The sequence below is a fragment of the Necator americanus genome, chromosome I, assembly GCF_031761385.1.
Source record: "Necator americanus strain Aroian chromosome I, whole genome shotgun sequence".
NCBI classification, from domain to species: Eukaryota; Metazoa; Nematoda; class Chromadorea; order Rhabditida; family Ancylostomatidae; genus Necator; species Necator americanus.
In genome coordinates, this window is record NC_087371.1 from 19,581,646 (window position 1) to 19,597,323 (window position 15,678).

The following is a 15,678-nucleotide window of genomic DNA, read 5'->3' on the forward strand; positions in this document are numbered from 1 at the left end:
TTTTCTTTGAAAGGAGATGCTTAGTGTCTTAATGGGCTGATCCGGCTTACATAAGCGGTGGGTCCTTCGTACAGAATATTTCTTACAGATGTTCAGAAGGTTGAAGCCAAGGATAGGAAGTGTTACCGGAACATCAAAATTTTCTCTGAAGACAACACACCCTGATTCGGTGCTCAAATGGCCACTGGTGAAGAATCAACACGTGAATGGACGCGAAGTACACTCTTATTGTAACCAACATAAATACCTTCCGATGAATCCGGATTTTTTGATCTGGTCATTTTGGGAGTATCTTGAAGGACGAAAGAGAAGATTACTGCAGTAAAATATCACTGAAATTGAGTTAGTGCAGAAGAAAAACCTCTTCTTTCCAGCTGTCTCGGTTCAGCGACCAGCTTTTAGAGCTGCAATCGTATTGGAAACCCATTCATGACTTGCGAAATGGTAGAAATACTTCTCAGGTTAGTTCTCTTTCATAACTATCTTTCTATTAGTGTACGTACAAGGTTTTTATATGGGACTTTTATTAGCCTGAGGTTTCGGCTTTCTTGCCATTTTCGGAGGCGTAGTGGCCGATCGGATGATGCCACTAACCGCAGTGTCAGGCGTGTAGTTGAGAAAAAACTCTCCAGTATACAACCACTTCATGTCGTTCTTTCCAGCATAGCCGCTCTTAGCAATGAAAAATTGGTTATAATAAACAGAATTAAAGAAATAAGTTGTACATTTAATAGATAAATCAAATAATACAATATAGCAAATACTAATAGATAGTGCTATATTGGATATTAATATAAAGTGCAGCAAGTAAAATAAAAATGTATTATATAATATAGACGCCACTGACAGCTCACTGTAAGGATTAGAAGTAAGCCAGTACATGTGTGCACTTACTTACTCACTTAATCGGCGGGCTGATGTAGTCGCCTGACGCGATTACCCGCATCTTTGCCGAGGAGTGCCGTCCTTGAACAAAGCTGTGCTCAACCTTCTCGATCTTCTACGAAAGCTTGCACGGAATCAATCTATTCGTCGCTATTCCATATTCTGCGAAACCTTACGTCTCGCCTGAACTGCCTATCCACACTGGGTGTCCTCAGGTCCTCTTTCACCACCAATGTCCAAAACTTCCGTTTTCGGTGGCTTCTTCCAGCTCGAATACGACAAACTCCTCAGGACTCGTTGAACAAGGCGATCTGCAGATCTCCTTAATATATGACCAAAGAAACGAAGACGATTTACTTCAGCCACCTTCGATGGCGGTGCAAGATGTTCATATCTTCCACGTGCCATCCGCCGATGTACCACATCAACCTCTACGTAAAAATCTTCATTGTGGCATACCCTAGGCTAAAAGTACCCAAGCAGCATAAGCAGATTTCGTTCCGTGCAACCAAGCCTCTCCATCACCGTAGATGGTGCTGCCCAAGTCTCCGATCCGTACATCATGATGGGGCGAATTGCGGTTAGGTAGACTCGCAGCTTGACTTCGTTGGTGATGGGGTCCGACCACTGGCATTTCGTTAAGGAGTTAAATGCAGAAGTGATCTCAGCGCATCCTCACTGAATATCTTTCTCGTAGCTGCCGTTGCCCTTCGGCGTACAGCCAGGTGACAGAACTCATCGACGAGTTCTATCGGTTGTCTGTCCACCCTGATTCCCGTTCGAGGTCTCGAGGAAATTCACATTTGCTTGCATTTATCAGGGCGTAGACGTAGTCCATTGGCTGCAGCCAGCTTCGATACAAAATTGACAACATGTTAAAGTTTCGTACTGCTTTCCGCGAATATAACAACATCTTCAGCGTACTCGATATCGGTCAAGGGGCATCCTGATGATGCTAGGATGATATCGGCAGGACATTTATCTACTCTTCTTCGCATAATGTCGTTGATGGCGAAATTGAAGAGGAAGGTTCCTGCCACTGCCCTTTGTCTTACTCCAGTTACCACCTCAAACGGTGTTTTACATCCGGCTGGTGTTGGAACGTCAACATTTGTTCGTTGATTCATGTCATCAAGCAAGCGAACGAGCTTTCTTGGTACTCCATCGGCGTGGAGCGCGTTGTGAAGATGGCCTCGATGAGGAGGGTCGAAAGGACGAAACCAGCTTGCTTCTCGAGCGTTGTTTCTTCGCGATGTTTAAAGAGTCGGCACGTTAATGCGTTCCAATACCTTGTACATAACATGCAGCAAAGAGATTCCTCGATAATTCCTAAGGTAACTCTTTGTCCTCTCTAGGGTCCTGACGGATAACTCCTTGTGGAGGGGAGTTATGATAGCGCGCTTCCACGAGCCAGGTATCGTATCGTTTATCCATATTGAATGATCTTTGTCATCTCACGAATCCCAGACGGAGGAAGATATTTTAGCATTTCTGCGCTAATCCCGTCGTCTCCGCCAGATTTTCCATTCTTCATCCTTTGGGTACAGACCAGAACCTCCGACTCGGTCGATGTTTCCTCGTAAACCTCATATGTCGGTCTATAAACGTGCTCGAGTTCAGGAGCTGATGGTGCTTGCCGGTTCAACAAGGTCTTGAAGTGATCTCTGTAAATTGGAAAGGTTGCTTCACCGACAGCCACTCTATTGGCAGTGTTAAGGACAGGAGAACATCTTTTCATTTTGTCGCTATACTGTTTTAGTAAAGCATAGGCTTTCCGCGGGTTGTTCTTGTCCTCCCACGCCTTTTCAAACTCCTTCGCTCTTGACGTCCATTCGTTATCGCGGTCTTGTTGCGGTTGAAGACGCAACTTCCTTGTAAGACGCTTTTCCCGGTTGAAGTCATCAGTGCTGAGCGCGACAAATACAGGAATGTACATGGATTTTGTTTCCGCAGATGCAAAGGCAAACTTCTTCCGCGGCAATAGAACAGGGAGTGTTTCCTTTGCGGCGTCCTGGATGCACTTCGTGACGGAATTCGCACTGCTAAGCTTCCCCCTGGTTCGTACACCAACATGAATAGACACCCGTTGGCGGAATTTCGTTCTGCGTTTTTCATCTTCCAGACCTGCCATGTCGATTTTCGTTTGGAGAGGAACTCCTCGGTTTCTCTTGTGGAACCGTATTTTGAATCTGAGAAGAACTGAACGGTGGTTAGAGTCGAACGCGTCGTCCCAAACAACTCGGATATCTGACTGAGGAATGTTCCTCGCCAGAACATGGTCGAGCTGAAGTTTACGTGTCTTCTTCCGCTTGCGCTGCTCTTCAGGCGTTGAAAGGCTTGACTCCTGCCAAGTGAGCTAATGGCGTCGATGATTCCTCTTAAACGTGGAAGTGACGATGAGGCCCGCCTGTTCGCACAAGTCGACCAGACGGTCACCATTGTCCGACGTGCGCTCCGCTGAATAATACCATTTTCCTGGCACATCGGATTGCTGTTCGAGTCCCATCTTCGGATTTGCGTTCATTTTGACACTGACCACCTGCCGGCTTGGTATTTTAGGCTTTAACGCACTCATCATAGAAGGCGTTCTTACTGTTGTCTTCAGCGGTTTCCGCAGCTGCGTCAGCACTTACGATCCAGAGTTTAGTCCTCTGCGATCTCGCAGTCGTACGAAGGCGCATCTAGACGACGTTGAGCCAAATTCCTCCACCAGGTTCTGGTAATCGTTCCTCACAGCTATCACACAACCACCTAGTTTGTTCTCATCAGCATCGCCGCAGTATATGGTGTAATTTTCGATGCTGATGACGGGCCGATCTCTCATGTGTGTTTCCTGCAGTGCAGCAAAAGGCGCACAGAGATATCGCAGAAGCCTAGACAGGGTGGTTTGTTGGAGTTCACTCGATAGTGTTCGGCAGTTCAGCGTGACGAAACGAATGGTTGTTGCCAAAGATTCCATGCTCCCTTCAGGCAGTTGACCTTTCAGGTTATGGGCTTTGGCGGTGTGCTGGACGACAGCACCTTTTTGCAATGTATGGGAAGCTTTCGCCATTTATCAGTGCAGGTTATATAGCTCGTACGTTCCCAATGCGTACACTCGAACGCCTGATTGCATTTAGTTAAAGCAGGGCCACCACGTGCAGGTAGCAATCAGACTCGTATACGCAGCCCCATATGTGCACACATGAAATGAAAAGATGAGGAAGCTCTCAACGTGTATTCAACGACACAGTTCTCATTTTGGCAGTGGTTACAGACGGTTGAGAGTTCGATCTCCGTCGGAATTTCCGCATTTTTGCAAAGTGGGAAAACAAGTAATACCAACGTAGCTCACATTCTGAAAGCATTTTCTCATTATTTTCTACTTCCTACGCACAATTTCTCTCATAGACAGTGATTACAGACAATGAATAGTTCGATCCCTCCCAGAATCTTGATTTTTGCAAAACTGAAAAGGAATTACTTAAACGAAAATTTCACCGCCAGTTTTTCTGAAATTTTATTTGTAGCACTGTTCATCGCATATAGGGGTTATTCAGAAGTTATTTTAACGATGAGAACCAGGCCCTGATTGGAATATACTGTTGTACTGGTCGGATTTTAGTAGCTTGAAATAAATATGAATAACGGTGTTAAAGAAGAGACGGAAGAAGACAAAAGGGGCTACTTTCTGTAAAGGAAGATTTACACTATAAAGGGGTTGACATGTCGTTTCTATTGCCTCTCTGGTTTTTTTGAAAGCTAGTTTGAGAAAAATTAAACAAATTTGCCACTTTTCTCTACTTTTTCTCAACTAGCTTTTGAGAGAACAAAAACTATCTGGAAGAAAATAAAAAAGAGTAGCAAAAATCTTCCTCTACAAAACAGTTCGAACAGAATTTGCCTTTAAAAAATATGAGCTGAGTTATTGGACTTTGTTTGAACTCATTCAGATTTTGACGCGCAGCCGACGCAGAAAATCTGAGATTGCGCACTTTTTTTTCGTTGCGAGATTACGGCCGCTCAGTTAAGGTACTCGATGCCATATTTTGATAGAGCGTGTGCGAAAACCGTCAACCGCAAATTTTGGTCTCTGTAGGTGTTATGGTTTTCTCAAAAGCTAGTTGAGAAAAACTCGAAAATTTGAGGCAAAATTTAGAATTTCTCTCAACTGGGTTTCAAAAAAAAAACTAAGAAAGCTACAAGCACCAAACTTTGTATAAATATAGAAGAAATATCTCTCTCTACTAAACGCAGCCAGCCTTATTGCATAAAATTCACTTCGGTGATCGATATTCAGAAACTCATGGAGCCTTCTCTGGATTAGTTCTAATTCCGCCTGCAGATGTTTTTTTTTCGCTGAGTAGTGGCATCGAAATTGCTTTTTCGAGTGATAAAACAAATTCGTCGCTGTCGGATGAGAAATGCCCTCTTTTAACTCCCGCACACTAAATGCAAAAATTCCACTTCTGTCAGGGATTAATCTCTAACTTTTGCAATAAAAACTTCGGCAATTCACGTTGTGCCATTGAGTGTTATAGAACTGCGGCCTCGATCACTTTCAGCGAACCATTGGTACCGGATACTCACTCTTTGATTCCTTCTCTCATACTCAATATTTTCCATTTTCTTAGTGAATTGAAAAAAAAACCAACTTACTCGGAAGCGATGCCGCAACTCTTCGTTCAGAACGTTTTGAATAATTTACACTCTTTTTCTTACCTTCGTGCTCATGACCTCTCGCATTTAGCCTAATCTGGATGTCTTTCATTTGCTAATTATTTTCCCAAACTAGTCTCGGACGAAAGGTGTAAAATTATATCAGCAAAATCGTAAAAAAGTACTTCACGCCATCTATTTTCCCAACGTTTTGCATCCCTTAATATGAGTTTATTTAAAGTCGTCAATCTCCCCGTCTTTTTCACCTTGCTCTCTTCATTTTTTCGCCTCTACTGACAAGCCTTGCGACCCCCCTCAAGCTCCGACACTCCTCTTCCGACCACCTGCTGAGAAATTCTCAACGCACGCTTGAGCCTGACCAACCGTCGCTCCATTGGTGGAACACTACGCCTCTCAAAATGGCGAAAAAGCCGAAGCATCAAGCTGATGAAAATTCATCTAGAAACCTCAAAGGCACACTTGTAGAAAACAGAAGTATGCCGAGGTTCCAAGAAACAGAAACATTTGAACTAGCTCTTTTTCATATATTTGTGGTACTTTTTACATATCTACTAACCCATTTCTTCCTACGCGAATGTTGTGAATTTTTCAGGCTGCATCTTCGAAATATATTCTTTCTATGTTTCCGTATCCTTCGGGTTCTTTACATATGGGCCATATGCGAGTATATACTATCTCTGATGTTACTGCAAGATATTTTCGTTTGAACGGATTTAATGTAAGTGGTTAAATTCTCTACTTTCTTGTTAAAGGTACGGTTTCATTTTCAGACCATACATCCTATAGGATGGGATGCATTTGGATTACCGGCTGAAAACGCTGCTCGAGAAAGAGGAGTAGATCCAAGAAAGTGGACCATCTCGTATGCTTTACTACAGGGTTGTGTTGGGTAATGGGAAGTTTGTGAGCCCCGTTAGTCAGGAAAGGCTCGGTGCTTTCACACAGGATTCGCTGGTACCAACTTATGCTTAGTTATCTGGGGGAGAGTGTTCTACCTCAGCGTGATAAGACCTTGTTCGTCTCTGATCGTTGCTGAAATATAAACTAAATGCAAACAGACTGTTTCCATAGCTTTTCTACAAATGCAGAACGTAATGAGCAAACATGACTAGGTGTACAGTGTGCGGCATTTTAAGCACGTCAAATTGCTTCATTGTGCCCAGCTTCTTCCGTTTGAAGAAAAATTGAAAATAGAAATCGTGATATGGTGTGGCGCCCCAAATTGTGAAAGTGTAAATGAAAGTTTCCCTCATTTTTTAAAATGAAGTTCAGCAACAAAGGTTTCATAAAAATGAGTGAGCTTATAATAATGAAGATAAAAATACGTACGAATTCCTTTTTCAGTAACATTGAGTCCATGAAAAGTCAGCTGCTACAAACAGGGATTATCTTTGACTGGGACAGGGTATGCTGTTACTCTACGCTAATTAACAGTAACGTCCGTCAACAATGTGAGCCTCTACAAGCCAGCGAAGTTAATCTTAAGTCCACTTGTTCCAGGAATTATCCACTTGCGAACCGTCTTATTATCGTTGGACACAGTGGATATTTTTACGACTGCACGAGAGAGGCCTTTTGAGGCGAAACCTCGCAGAGGTACGCCGAAGGGGTTTAGGTCCGCTACGTTTGGAGAATCAGGGAAACCAGATGAAATAAGAATTTTACTAAAAGGAGACTTTGAAGGATTTGCTGCCTCATTCTGTCCTATATTTTTCTAATTGCTTTAAAAAGGAACTAACTGACTATCTTGACTCTTTCTTTTAGGTAAATTGGGATCCCGTAGATAACACTGTTCTTGCTGCTGAACAGATTGATTCAGAAGGTAGAAGTTGGCGCAGTGGAGCGGTAGTTGAAAAACGGAAGTTGCGACAGTGGATGGTGGAGACACCTCGTTATGCAAAGGTCTGCTGTTCTTTAAACGTCGGTGAAGAAGTAGCAATTAATGATTTCTTCATTTTAGCGACTAAGCGATGGATTACAACGCCTGAGCGAGTGGCATGAGGTTGCTGATATACAGTCTAACTGGATCGGCAAATGTGATGCTTATCGGTTCTTATTTCCACTTAGGGTTAGGTTCATCATCTTTGCTTAATGTGATCCTAGTTTTTCCTGCTTGCGTTACAAGAACAATTGCTAGTATTTTACTGCATTATAATACGATTGCCAAAGGTTTTCGTTAACCTTTTTAACTCATTTCTTCTTGATACCATTTGAAGGACGATCATCATCAGTCCATGGAAGAACTGTTGGATCTACGAGTAGCGGACCCTATTTCAGTTGCACAAGCTAAGTTCATTGTCCTCCGCCATCGTCATCCGTTGTCTGATCACAAACGAAGCAACGCAGATTCACCATGTATGGAGTTCTTCCTCTGCTGTTTGAGTTAGCTCAGATGTGCTTTTGATTTCAATTAAAGACTTTGCAGATTGTATTGGCGTATGTGCTCTTAATGGTATTTCTGGAGTTTGGATGCCTATTGTTGTTGTTCCTGAGGATTACGATGGTCCAGAGATGAATTTAGATGCAAGGTTGCTGGACTAGGTTTCTTGACTCCGCTTCCAGTTTCTTCAGAAATTTCTGTAGATGTGGCGATATGGTTGCCGATTCTACTCTTCTGGAGCAATTTAAAATCGTGCAGGATAAGAAGGGGTCGATGCCAATGAGTCTCAATGATGTGCAAGAAATTGCTGCGGTAGGTCTCCATCCTACAATATTTCTTTGTGTGTCATGGATGGGTTCTTATATTCATCTGTAAAAGTCTTCTTGTAAATTATAATTTTAGTTTGGTGGATATGGTGGATACATGACCTCTAGGACACTGCAAGACTGGGTTGTCAGTAGGTATGGACGCTAGAAAACGCTTTTGATAGAGAGTTATCACCAAAATTCCTAGACAACGTGCATGGGGAACACCGATCCCGATGATTTTGAGCGCAGATGGCAAGACGGCTGTGCCCCTTGCGGAAGATCAACTGCCTCTTCTTCAAGGACAGATGGCTGGAAAAGAAGTTGCCTGTGATAGGTTGTTTTTTTTTGTACTTTTCCAACTTAGTGGGAAACTTTTTTTCAAGTTTGTATCCTTTAGGCTGGACGGTGCGAAAGGATTCTATGACCCAGACACGTTGGACACATTTTTTGATTCTGCATGGTGAGTCTGCATGCGTTACTTCTTTAGACGTGAGGTGCAGTTAGTCCATTTGGTTTCAATCTTTGATTTTGAATCTTAGTATCAACGTGGGACCTTTTTTATGTGCAGTCATTGCTGTAAAAGTCATCAAAGCGAGTGGAAATGATGAAAGGAGCACCTATGGCTTTATAGTTGTTTTTTTTTTCATAATGATAGTGATCAGCTTCTTTCGTAATGCAAAGGAGGTCAGGGTTGCTGCAATCTCCCACAACTAGAAACCTTACTTATATATCGATCATTTGGTACGTTTTCATTGCCGCGAGACGGGTGTTGCGCAGTGGCAGGACGTTTCGCTGCGACCGACAGTTCAAAACCCTAGAACCAACCAAGCACTACTTCACTGCCGGATCGATAAATCATAGACTTCTTTGGAAGTGCAAAAACACTGACTTGGTACATCGGTTTGGCCCCGCAAGTCATTACTTAGATCGCAATACGTGTTTATAATTCTAACTATGGTGAACTGAAGTCGACTTTGATGCATTGCAAAGCGATTGATCAACGCCAATCACTGTATCCTTTATTCTTTGTCTTATTCCTAGCGTTCTCTGTTTTTGTACTGTGATGCTGTGACAGATGTATTAATAACTTCATTCATTCTCAGTAGCAGTTCGCATAGGGATTTGGAAGCAGAAATTTGAATCCAATCTACCCAATAGAGTCCAACAAAGTGTTCGTGTTCATCTGTAAGATTCAATCACGGTTTAGAGGGTGAACGTTAGATTAATTCGTTGAGCCAGATTTTTGTTGTCGACTTTTGACTTGACTTTTAGCGTGATCATACTCGTTGCAACTTATTAAATACCAAAATAAAAAAAAAATTAGAAAGCAACTCATAAAGAAGTACAAAAATTAAAAACCTTCCGAACCATCTGACTGCACGTTTGATGATTCGATGCCGCCCCAGTGCCAACCAACCCTTTCATACCTGCGGGGTCTACAAATTGGTACCAGACTTGTGTGAAAGGACAAAAACAGTGACTTGATACATCGGTGTTGCTTGTAGGCGCGAGGAGATGCTATGTTATTTTTCTCCTTCTAAATACGACTAAAATCTCCAGAAATCTCCGTAATTTTATTGTGGAAATCTTGGTGGCTTCTCCATTGTTTCGTTCCCTAGTGGTTATTATTTTCGTAGCAGTTTTATGTCTAGCTGCAACAACAAATTTACTTTTCTTCGATTGGTTTTTTTAGGTATTACCTGCGTTATCTTGATCCAACCAATGAAAAAGCACCACTATCTCCTGAAGCTGCTACCAGAATGCCGGTCGACATTTATGTGGGCGGAATTGAACATGGTTTGATCACCCACGCTCAATTTGTATTTCTTTCAAATTTTTGCCTTTTTCAGCCGCTGTACACATGTTCTTCGCGCGATTCATCTCGTACTTCTTGACAGATATCGGATTAACGCAGGTGTTTGAGTTTTTATTCCTTGCTTCCAGTAATACTAAGGCAGTAGCGATGAAAAATGTTTCCTCGGAAGGATTGACCTTTCCTTCTAATTGTGGTTGTAAAAATGACTGCATAACAATAGGAAGAATTCATTGTTCTATCGAAAGCAATTCCGAGCAGAGTTGTTGCGCGAATAGAGGAATGTTTGTTTGAGAAGTATGATAGAGGGCTCTGAATGAGGCAGATTTTGATGTGCAATTTTTGTTGTGGTTAACAATAGAATTATTGTTAACCACAACAAAGAACAACAAAATTATTTCTTCTAGAAATTGGATTTGTGAACAGTCGTCATTTTGGCGAAGCTGAAACAAACATGAACAATATTTAGCTCCTTTTTGAATACTATTTCAATATTATCTACTTTCGCAATACTGCACTAGATATTTTTTGATTTAGGAACCTGAACCGTTTAAAAACCTTATACCTCAAGGAATTGTTCGTGGAAAAACTTACACAGATTCTAGTGGAAAATATGTGCCGAGCGATGATGTCATTATAAAAGGTGACCTTTTCATACGAATCGGATTGTCGAAAACAGTTTTACTGATTTCAACATTGATTTGATTGATCACTATTAGATTTCTCTATTTTAGTAGGACAGGTATCTTAGGACTTTGCAGCTTTTCCAGATATGTTGCCGTAACTTCGGGAGAAGTATCATTGGATTTGTTTTCATTTTAATGATTCTACCTCTACAATGCCAGTAATTTTTTCTCGCGACCAAAAAAAAAGGAGTAATAAATGATGTAGTATAAATTAGGAGTAAACTGGGGTCTACACAAACTATGAGCTCTGCGTGTCTTTCTTTCCAATAGGTTTGAAGAAAAATGTTAGTGTTCGAGTAGAAACACAACAGCGCGAAAGAGAGTAATATCTTCCTTCTTTTTCTCTTCTATGGATTATGCTCCCGTACCAGTTCTCAAATTTTGCATCCACCACCTTTTTGTTGCTTCTTGTTTCAATATATTCATCTCCTTTTCAGATCTTTTAATGCTCTCAATCTGTCGTTAGGTGATCTGCTTAATATTTTATTTATTTTTTGTTTATCGCCTCATATATTTACATTATTTTCCTACGCTTAGAACGTTGTTGATGTCGGATGAACGTTGTTGAACTGCAAATTTTTATTGTTAAAGAAACCATGTATAGGACCATTTTAACTTAAGTTTGCTTTGCAATGATAATTAGGAAAGTTATGGATTTTCAGAGAATAGCAAATTAATATGGAAAAGAGAGATATTTCAAATACCGAAGGATTTGTCCCAGTAAAATATGTCATTTTATGACTTTATTCCGACAAATAGATGAGCGCTCTAACACGTTTGAATTCCAATAACTATGTATACACGTATATTTTTTTTTAGAGAATAATTGGTTTGATAAGGATGGTCGCCAGCTGAACATGGTTTTTGAGAAGATGAGCAAATCCAAAAGGAATGGTAAGCGTCAAAATTGTTGGAATTTAATTTCATTTTCAGCTCCTTCTTCAAAAGCAGCGTATCACGATTTTGACGTTGTGCGAAACCCACCGCGAAAGCATAAAGTTCGGGTAGTAGGTTGAGGAGCTCAGCGTGGTTCGGCTCGTCTCTCTAATTGTCGTAAAAAACGGTGTAGGAACCATTTTAGTCTTTACGAGGTACTTTAGAACGCCTCTCTATGTACATGTTACATTCACGTCCCCTCAGCAGCCTATTCATTGGTTTCACTTGAAAAGGCCAGTGAGAAGACATAACTGATTTTTCTCGTGACCGTTCGCTCGTGTATGCGGCGCGTGCAAAGGCGCATCGCAACTAAAATCATCGTAAAAAACGGCGTCTTCCGCGCCGTTTTTCAAAGAGAGGAAAGCGGAATAACGTAAACTACTACCCAAACTCTACATTTTCGCTGTGCGTTCCTTGTCACGTCAAAATCGTGACACCCTGCCTTTGTGGAAAGAAATTTTTAATTTGTTGTCTAAAGTTCACAAAATGTTCGACCAGTTGCTTTAGACAGACAATTTTCTTGAACTATGATAGTTCTCCTCCAGTTCGATCAAATTCATCAAACGCTTTGCAAATTGAAATTGCACTTCGATTAAATTCGATCATAGTAGAGTAACAGGTGAAGAAAGTAAGTTCATTGATTTGTTACAGGCGTTGGAAATACCATGCAGAATTTCTATAGTATTTCCAGTTATTTTTGTTTTGCTTGAAATTGCAGAGTATACGTGTCAGTTAGTAAAGACGGGTTCTTCTGAATTATGATAGTTCAAAAAGTTCTCTAGGTTTAGGTGTTGACCCGCTTGATGTTCTGAAAAAACACGGAGTTGATATGACTCGCCTTCAGCTTCTCGATTCTGCAGCCCCACGACAAGCGATTAATTGGGAAGAATCAGGTCTTAGATTAAGTACTTTGTGGCTGGCGCTTCGTCATTCTCACAGTTAGTTTTGAAGACCACAAAGGGCTGAGAAAATGGTTGGATCGTGTAGCTTGGATTGTTTCCGCCTATGTAGATGAAAGGAGAAAAGCAATCGATACTCGGCAGAAGTCTCGCATCAACGTCACGCTTGAAAGAATTTTGCGTGAAAATTACAATTTTTTCGTGCGAAATGTTAGTTTTATTTCAGTTGAAAACCTCGCGCTACGATTTAAAATGCATCTAGAGATAATGTTTTGATATGATCTTAGGTTTCAATGTGCCTGGAAGTGTTGAACTTACATAACACTGCTTTGGCTCGTCTCCAAGGGTTCACGAACGCTCTTAGGGTAGGTCCTCCGCTCATTTCTCCTTATCTCAATATTCAAAACCGGATCATTTGCTTGTGGTTGTAGAAAGTGGATCCCTCAGTTTTTGGAAACAGTCCAGAAGCGGAGAGGTGTGTCTATGCTTTGATTACGATGATGCAGGTTTGTGGAATAGATTTGCCTTCATGCTTACAAGAAATTTCTGGGGCATTCAAGGGAACACTTATTTGCTAAGGTCTATACACCATATTCGGCTGCTGAAATGTGGGCGGCCCTTCTTTCTGTCCCACCAATAAGGGCGTCTCTGATATCATCTTGTCCTCTTGATGAAGTGCCGTGGCCCCAAGTCGATTCTGACTGTGACATTGACTTTATTCTTGTCGTAAGTTCTTGATTCCCGTCCCTTTTGCGGCAACTACCAACTACATGTTTTCATCTCGAAACAAATCAGGTAAATGGCGTTGGCTGCGGACGTGTTGCTGTTCCCAGACAAGAAGTCGAACACCTTCCTTTTGAAAAGTTAATACAACGCGCTAAAACACAGGAGCATCGAGATGTCCTGGAGAAACTGAAAGAGAGGGACCTTAAGATCCAGTCCATAACGAGCACTAGTCGAGAAGGTAAGTTAACTGGAGTGTTATTAATTTGTGCACTGATATCCAACGCCACATTTGAATCAGAGGAGCAAGTCATTCCTGACAGAGTTTTTTTTTTGTGTATTTTCTTGATAGAAACGTAGTTTCGAAAGTATCGAAATTATTTTTAAGGGTTTCATATTACATTAAACGTGATCTTGGAAGGAAATGTCGATCCTAAGGATATTTCCCAAATCCTTAATGATCTCGCCCCAAAGTGGAGAGCGTTAAGCGCGAAAAAGAAACGAGCTCAAGCATAGCAAGACTCCTACATAGATCTTACGCCTTGTGTGAATATTTAATTGTTGGTAGTTAATGTGTAATGTTAGTCGTTTTTTGTAACTGTCAAAAGTTTATGTTGACGTATTTTATAGAAATTATCGAATTTCTGGCCATTTTAGGAATGTGTTTCAACATTGTATTTTTGCTGAAAAAGTGGATTTTTTGTCCATGTTAACAGACTCCTCCGTTTCATGAATTACTTTCTAGTTTTGCTCATGAGAGGTTCTATGACCATATTACGGTAATTTCGGCTTAGACCCCTTTGGTTGTTTTGATTTTAAGTATAACTGTTTATTTCATATTTCATTTGTGTCCATGATTGTATTGAAATCTCTTGAATAAAAATTTGTGTTTGATTGCAATTCACCGGTGTACAAAATAACTGTTTACTTCCAATCTACAGTAGTAGAATGACGTACCTCAACACGCTTCAACACAGCTGGCTTTCTGTTCCCTCGCATAAAGACAGTACGCTCGGTTCTGATTCGGTATGAATCGTACATCTGATAAGATATTATCTAAACGAGTAATGTACAGTTTTATAGTAGGGTCAGAGTCAAGCGTGTAGTTCTGGGAAAACCCTCCTGAAAACGACCTCCTCATCTCATTCTTTCTGGTATAGCCGCTCATATAGCAATGAAAAATTAATTGTAATAAACAGAATTGAAGAAACTAATTGGGCGGTTAATAAAAAAAAATCAAAATAATATCACCTTGATCACCTTGACTCCCGTTGATCTTCGAACTGGTCGAGCAGGCCCCAGTAATTCTTCCATTTGTCCCGATCGCGTGCCAGAATAGCCCAGTAGTTCCTCCTTTCGCATGGGACACAAGGAGCATCATAATTTTCTTTGAAGGACTTCGTGAAAAAGGCTGACCATCGGGTCGGCGGTCTTCCTGTAGTGTGCTTAATATCGCGGAGAAGCCACGCTCTGGTCCAACGGTTGTCGTTAATGCGCATCACGTGTCCGGCCCACCTTATTTTACTTTCCTTGGCAAACGCGGCGTCTCTAATCTTCGATCGTTGACGTAGGAGAGAACTTCGAATCCCGTCCCTCACTTGCGCGAAACGGGATACTCCTAGCATCACTCTCTCAATTGCACATTCAATGACGCTCACCGCGTTTTCTTCCTGCTTGCGAAATGCCCAGGTTTCCGAAGCATAGGTCAAAGCAGGAAGTACGGTGGTGTTGAAGAGGTGAGCACGGAGCCGGGTGTTCCTGGTCTTCTTCACTACATCCTCGATGCTCTTGTACGCTCCCCAAGCCGCTCGTCTCCTCCTGCCCAGCTCGGGGGTCAGGTCGTTTATCATGTTCAGTTCCCAACCCAGATAAACGTAGCTGGTGCATTCGGATATGTTCGTTCCGTTGAGCGTGAATGGGACATCCGAGACCCATCCGTTCCACATGAACATCGTCTTTTGTAGATTCAGCTGAAGACCGATGCATCCACATGTTTCGTCGAATTCGGTCAGCATTCGTTCCGCTTGGCTGATGCTAGGTGTTATCAGTACGATGTCATCAGCAAAGCGCAAATGGTGTAGCTGCCGACCATCAACCTTCACTCCCATGTCGTCCCATTCCATCTTTCGCATTGCGTTCTCGAGGGTGGCTGTGAATATTTTGGGTGAAATTGTATCACCCTGTCGGACCCCCCTCTTCACGTCAATGATGATGTTCTTGTAGAATGGCGAAATTCCGGTTGTGAAGTTACTGTACAACTCTCGAAGTACCTTTATGTACTGAGTAGGGACGCATTGGTTGTCCAAGGCTTCCACGACCGCTTCCGTCTCAACTGAGTCGAAGGCCTTTTTCAAGTCGATGAAGGTGAGACAGAGCGGCATCTTGTACT

At 41.8% G+C, this 15,678-nt stretch overlaps 7 protein-coding genes across 9 annotated transcripts; 2 read left to right on the forward strand and 5 right to left on the reverse strand.

The window, feature by feature from the left end:
• Window positions 1-88: 88 nt before the first annotated feature.
• On the forward strand, window positions 89-2,007 carry RB195_006233 (uncharacterized protein; the record flags this gene model as incomplete). Its single annotated transcript, XM_064179207.1, has 3 exons — window positions 89-217; window positions 375-461; window positions 1,825-2,007. 3 exons carry the CDS (start codon window positions 89-91, stop codon window positions 2,005-2,007), a joined length of 399 nt encoding a protein of 132 aa, XP_064036179.1.
• Window positions 1,078-1,293, reverse strand: RB195_006234 (uncharacterized protein; the record flags this gene model as incomplete). The annotated part of the gene is made up of 1 exon (XM_064179208.1): window positions 1,078-1,293. The coding sequence occupies one exon, from the start codon at window positions 1,291-1,293 to the stop codon at window positions 1,078-1,080; it is 216 nt and encodes a 71-aa protein (XP_064036180.1).
• Window positions 1,761-2,012, reverse strand: RB195_006235 (uncharacterized protein; the record flags this gene model as incomplete). Its single annotated transcript, XM_064179209.1, has 1 exon — window positions 1,761-2,012. One exon carries the CDS (start codon window positions 2,010-2,012, stop codon window positions 1,761-1,763), a length of 252 nt encoding a protein of 83 aa, XP_064036181.1.
• A 299-nt stretch (window positions 2,013-2,311) lies between these two features.
• Window positions 2,312-3,409, reverse strand: RB195_006236 (uncharacterized protein; the record flags this gene model as incomplete). Of its 2 annotated transcripts, XM_064179211.1 has the most annotated exons (2): window positions 2,312-3,229; window positions 3,281-3,409. In XM_064179211.1, 2 exons carry the CDS (start codon window positions 3,407-3,409, stop codon window positions 2,312-2,314), a joined length of 1,047 nt encoding a protein of 348 aa, XP_064036182.1. The 2 variants fall into 2 exon arrangements, with proteins under 2 accessions (XP_064036182.1, XP_064036183.1); XM_064179210.1 differs by lacking the exon at window positions 3,281-3,409 and having other exon boundaries at window positions 2,312-3,016.
• A 105-nt stretch (window positions 3,410-3,514) lies between these two features.
• Window positions 3,515-3,937, reverse strand: RB195_006237 (uncharacterized protein; the record flags this gene model as incomplete). Its single annotated transcript, XM_064179212.1, has 1 exon — window positions 3,515-3,937. One exon carries the CDS (start codon window positions 3,935-3,937, stop codon window positions 3,515-3,517), a length of 423 nt encoding a protein of 140 aa, XP_064036184.1.
• A 2,005-nt stretch (window positions 3,938-5,942) lies between these two features.
• Window positions 5,943-13,805, forward strand: RB195_006238 (uncharacterized protein; the record flags this gene model as incomplete). 2 transcript variants are annotated; one of them, XM_013447902.2, is made up of 24 exons in its annotated part: window positions 5,943-6,077; window positions 6,137-6,262; window positions 6,315-6,406; window positions 6,889-6,949; window positions 7,045-7,140; window positions 7,309-7,446; window positions 7,505-7,612; window positions 7,761-7,899; window positions 7,970-8,072; window positions 8,128-8,236; window positions 8,327-8,385; window positions 8,438-8,566; window positions 8,630-8,692; window positions 9,926-10,029; window positions 10,083-10,147; window positions 10,583-10,688; window positions 11,551-11,625; window positions 12,456-12,560; window positions 12,619-12,776; window positions 12,854-12,931; window positions 12,998-13,072; window positions 13,146-13,292; window positions 13,362-13,530; window positions 13,678-13,805. In XM_013447902.2, 24 exons carry the CDS (start codon window positions 5,943-5,945, stop codon window positions 13,803-13,805), a joined length of 2,568 nt encoding a protein of 855 aa, XP_013303356.2. The 2 variants fall into 2 exon arrangements, with proteins under 2 accessions (XP_013303356.2, XP_064036185.1); XM_064179213.1 differs by having other exon boundaries at window positions 6,021-6,077.
• Window positions 13,806-14,545: 740 nt separating this feature from the next.
• Window positions 14,546-15,670, reverse strand: RB195_006239 (uncharacterized protein; the record flags this gene model as incomplete). The annotated part of the gene is made up of 1 exon (XM_064179214.1): window positions 14,546-15,670. The coding sequence occupies one exon, from the start codon at window positions 15,668-15,670 to the stop codon at window positions 14,546-14,548; it is 1,125 nt and encodes a 374-aa protein (XP_064036186.1).
• Between the last annotated feature and the right edge of the window lie 8 nt (window positions 15,671-15,678).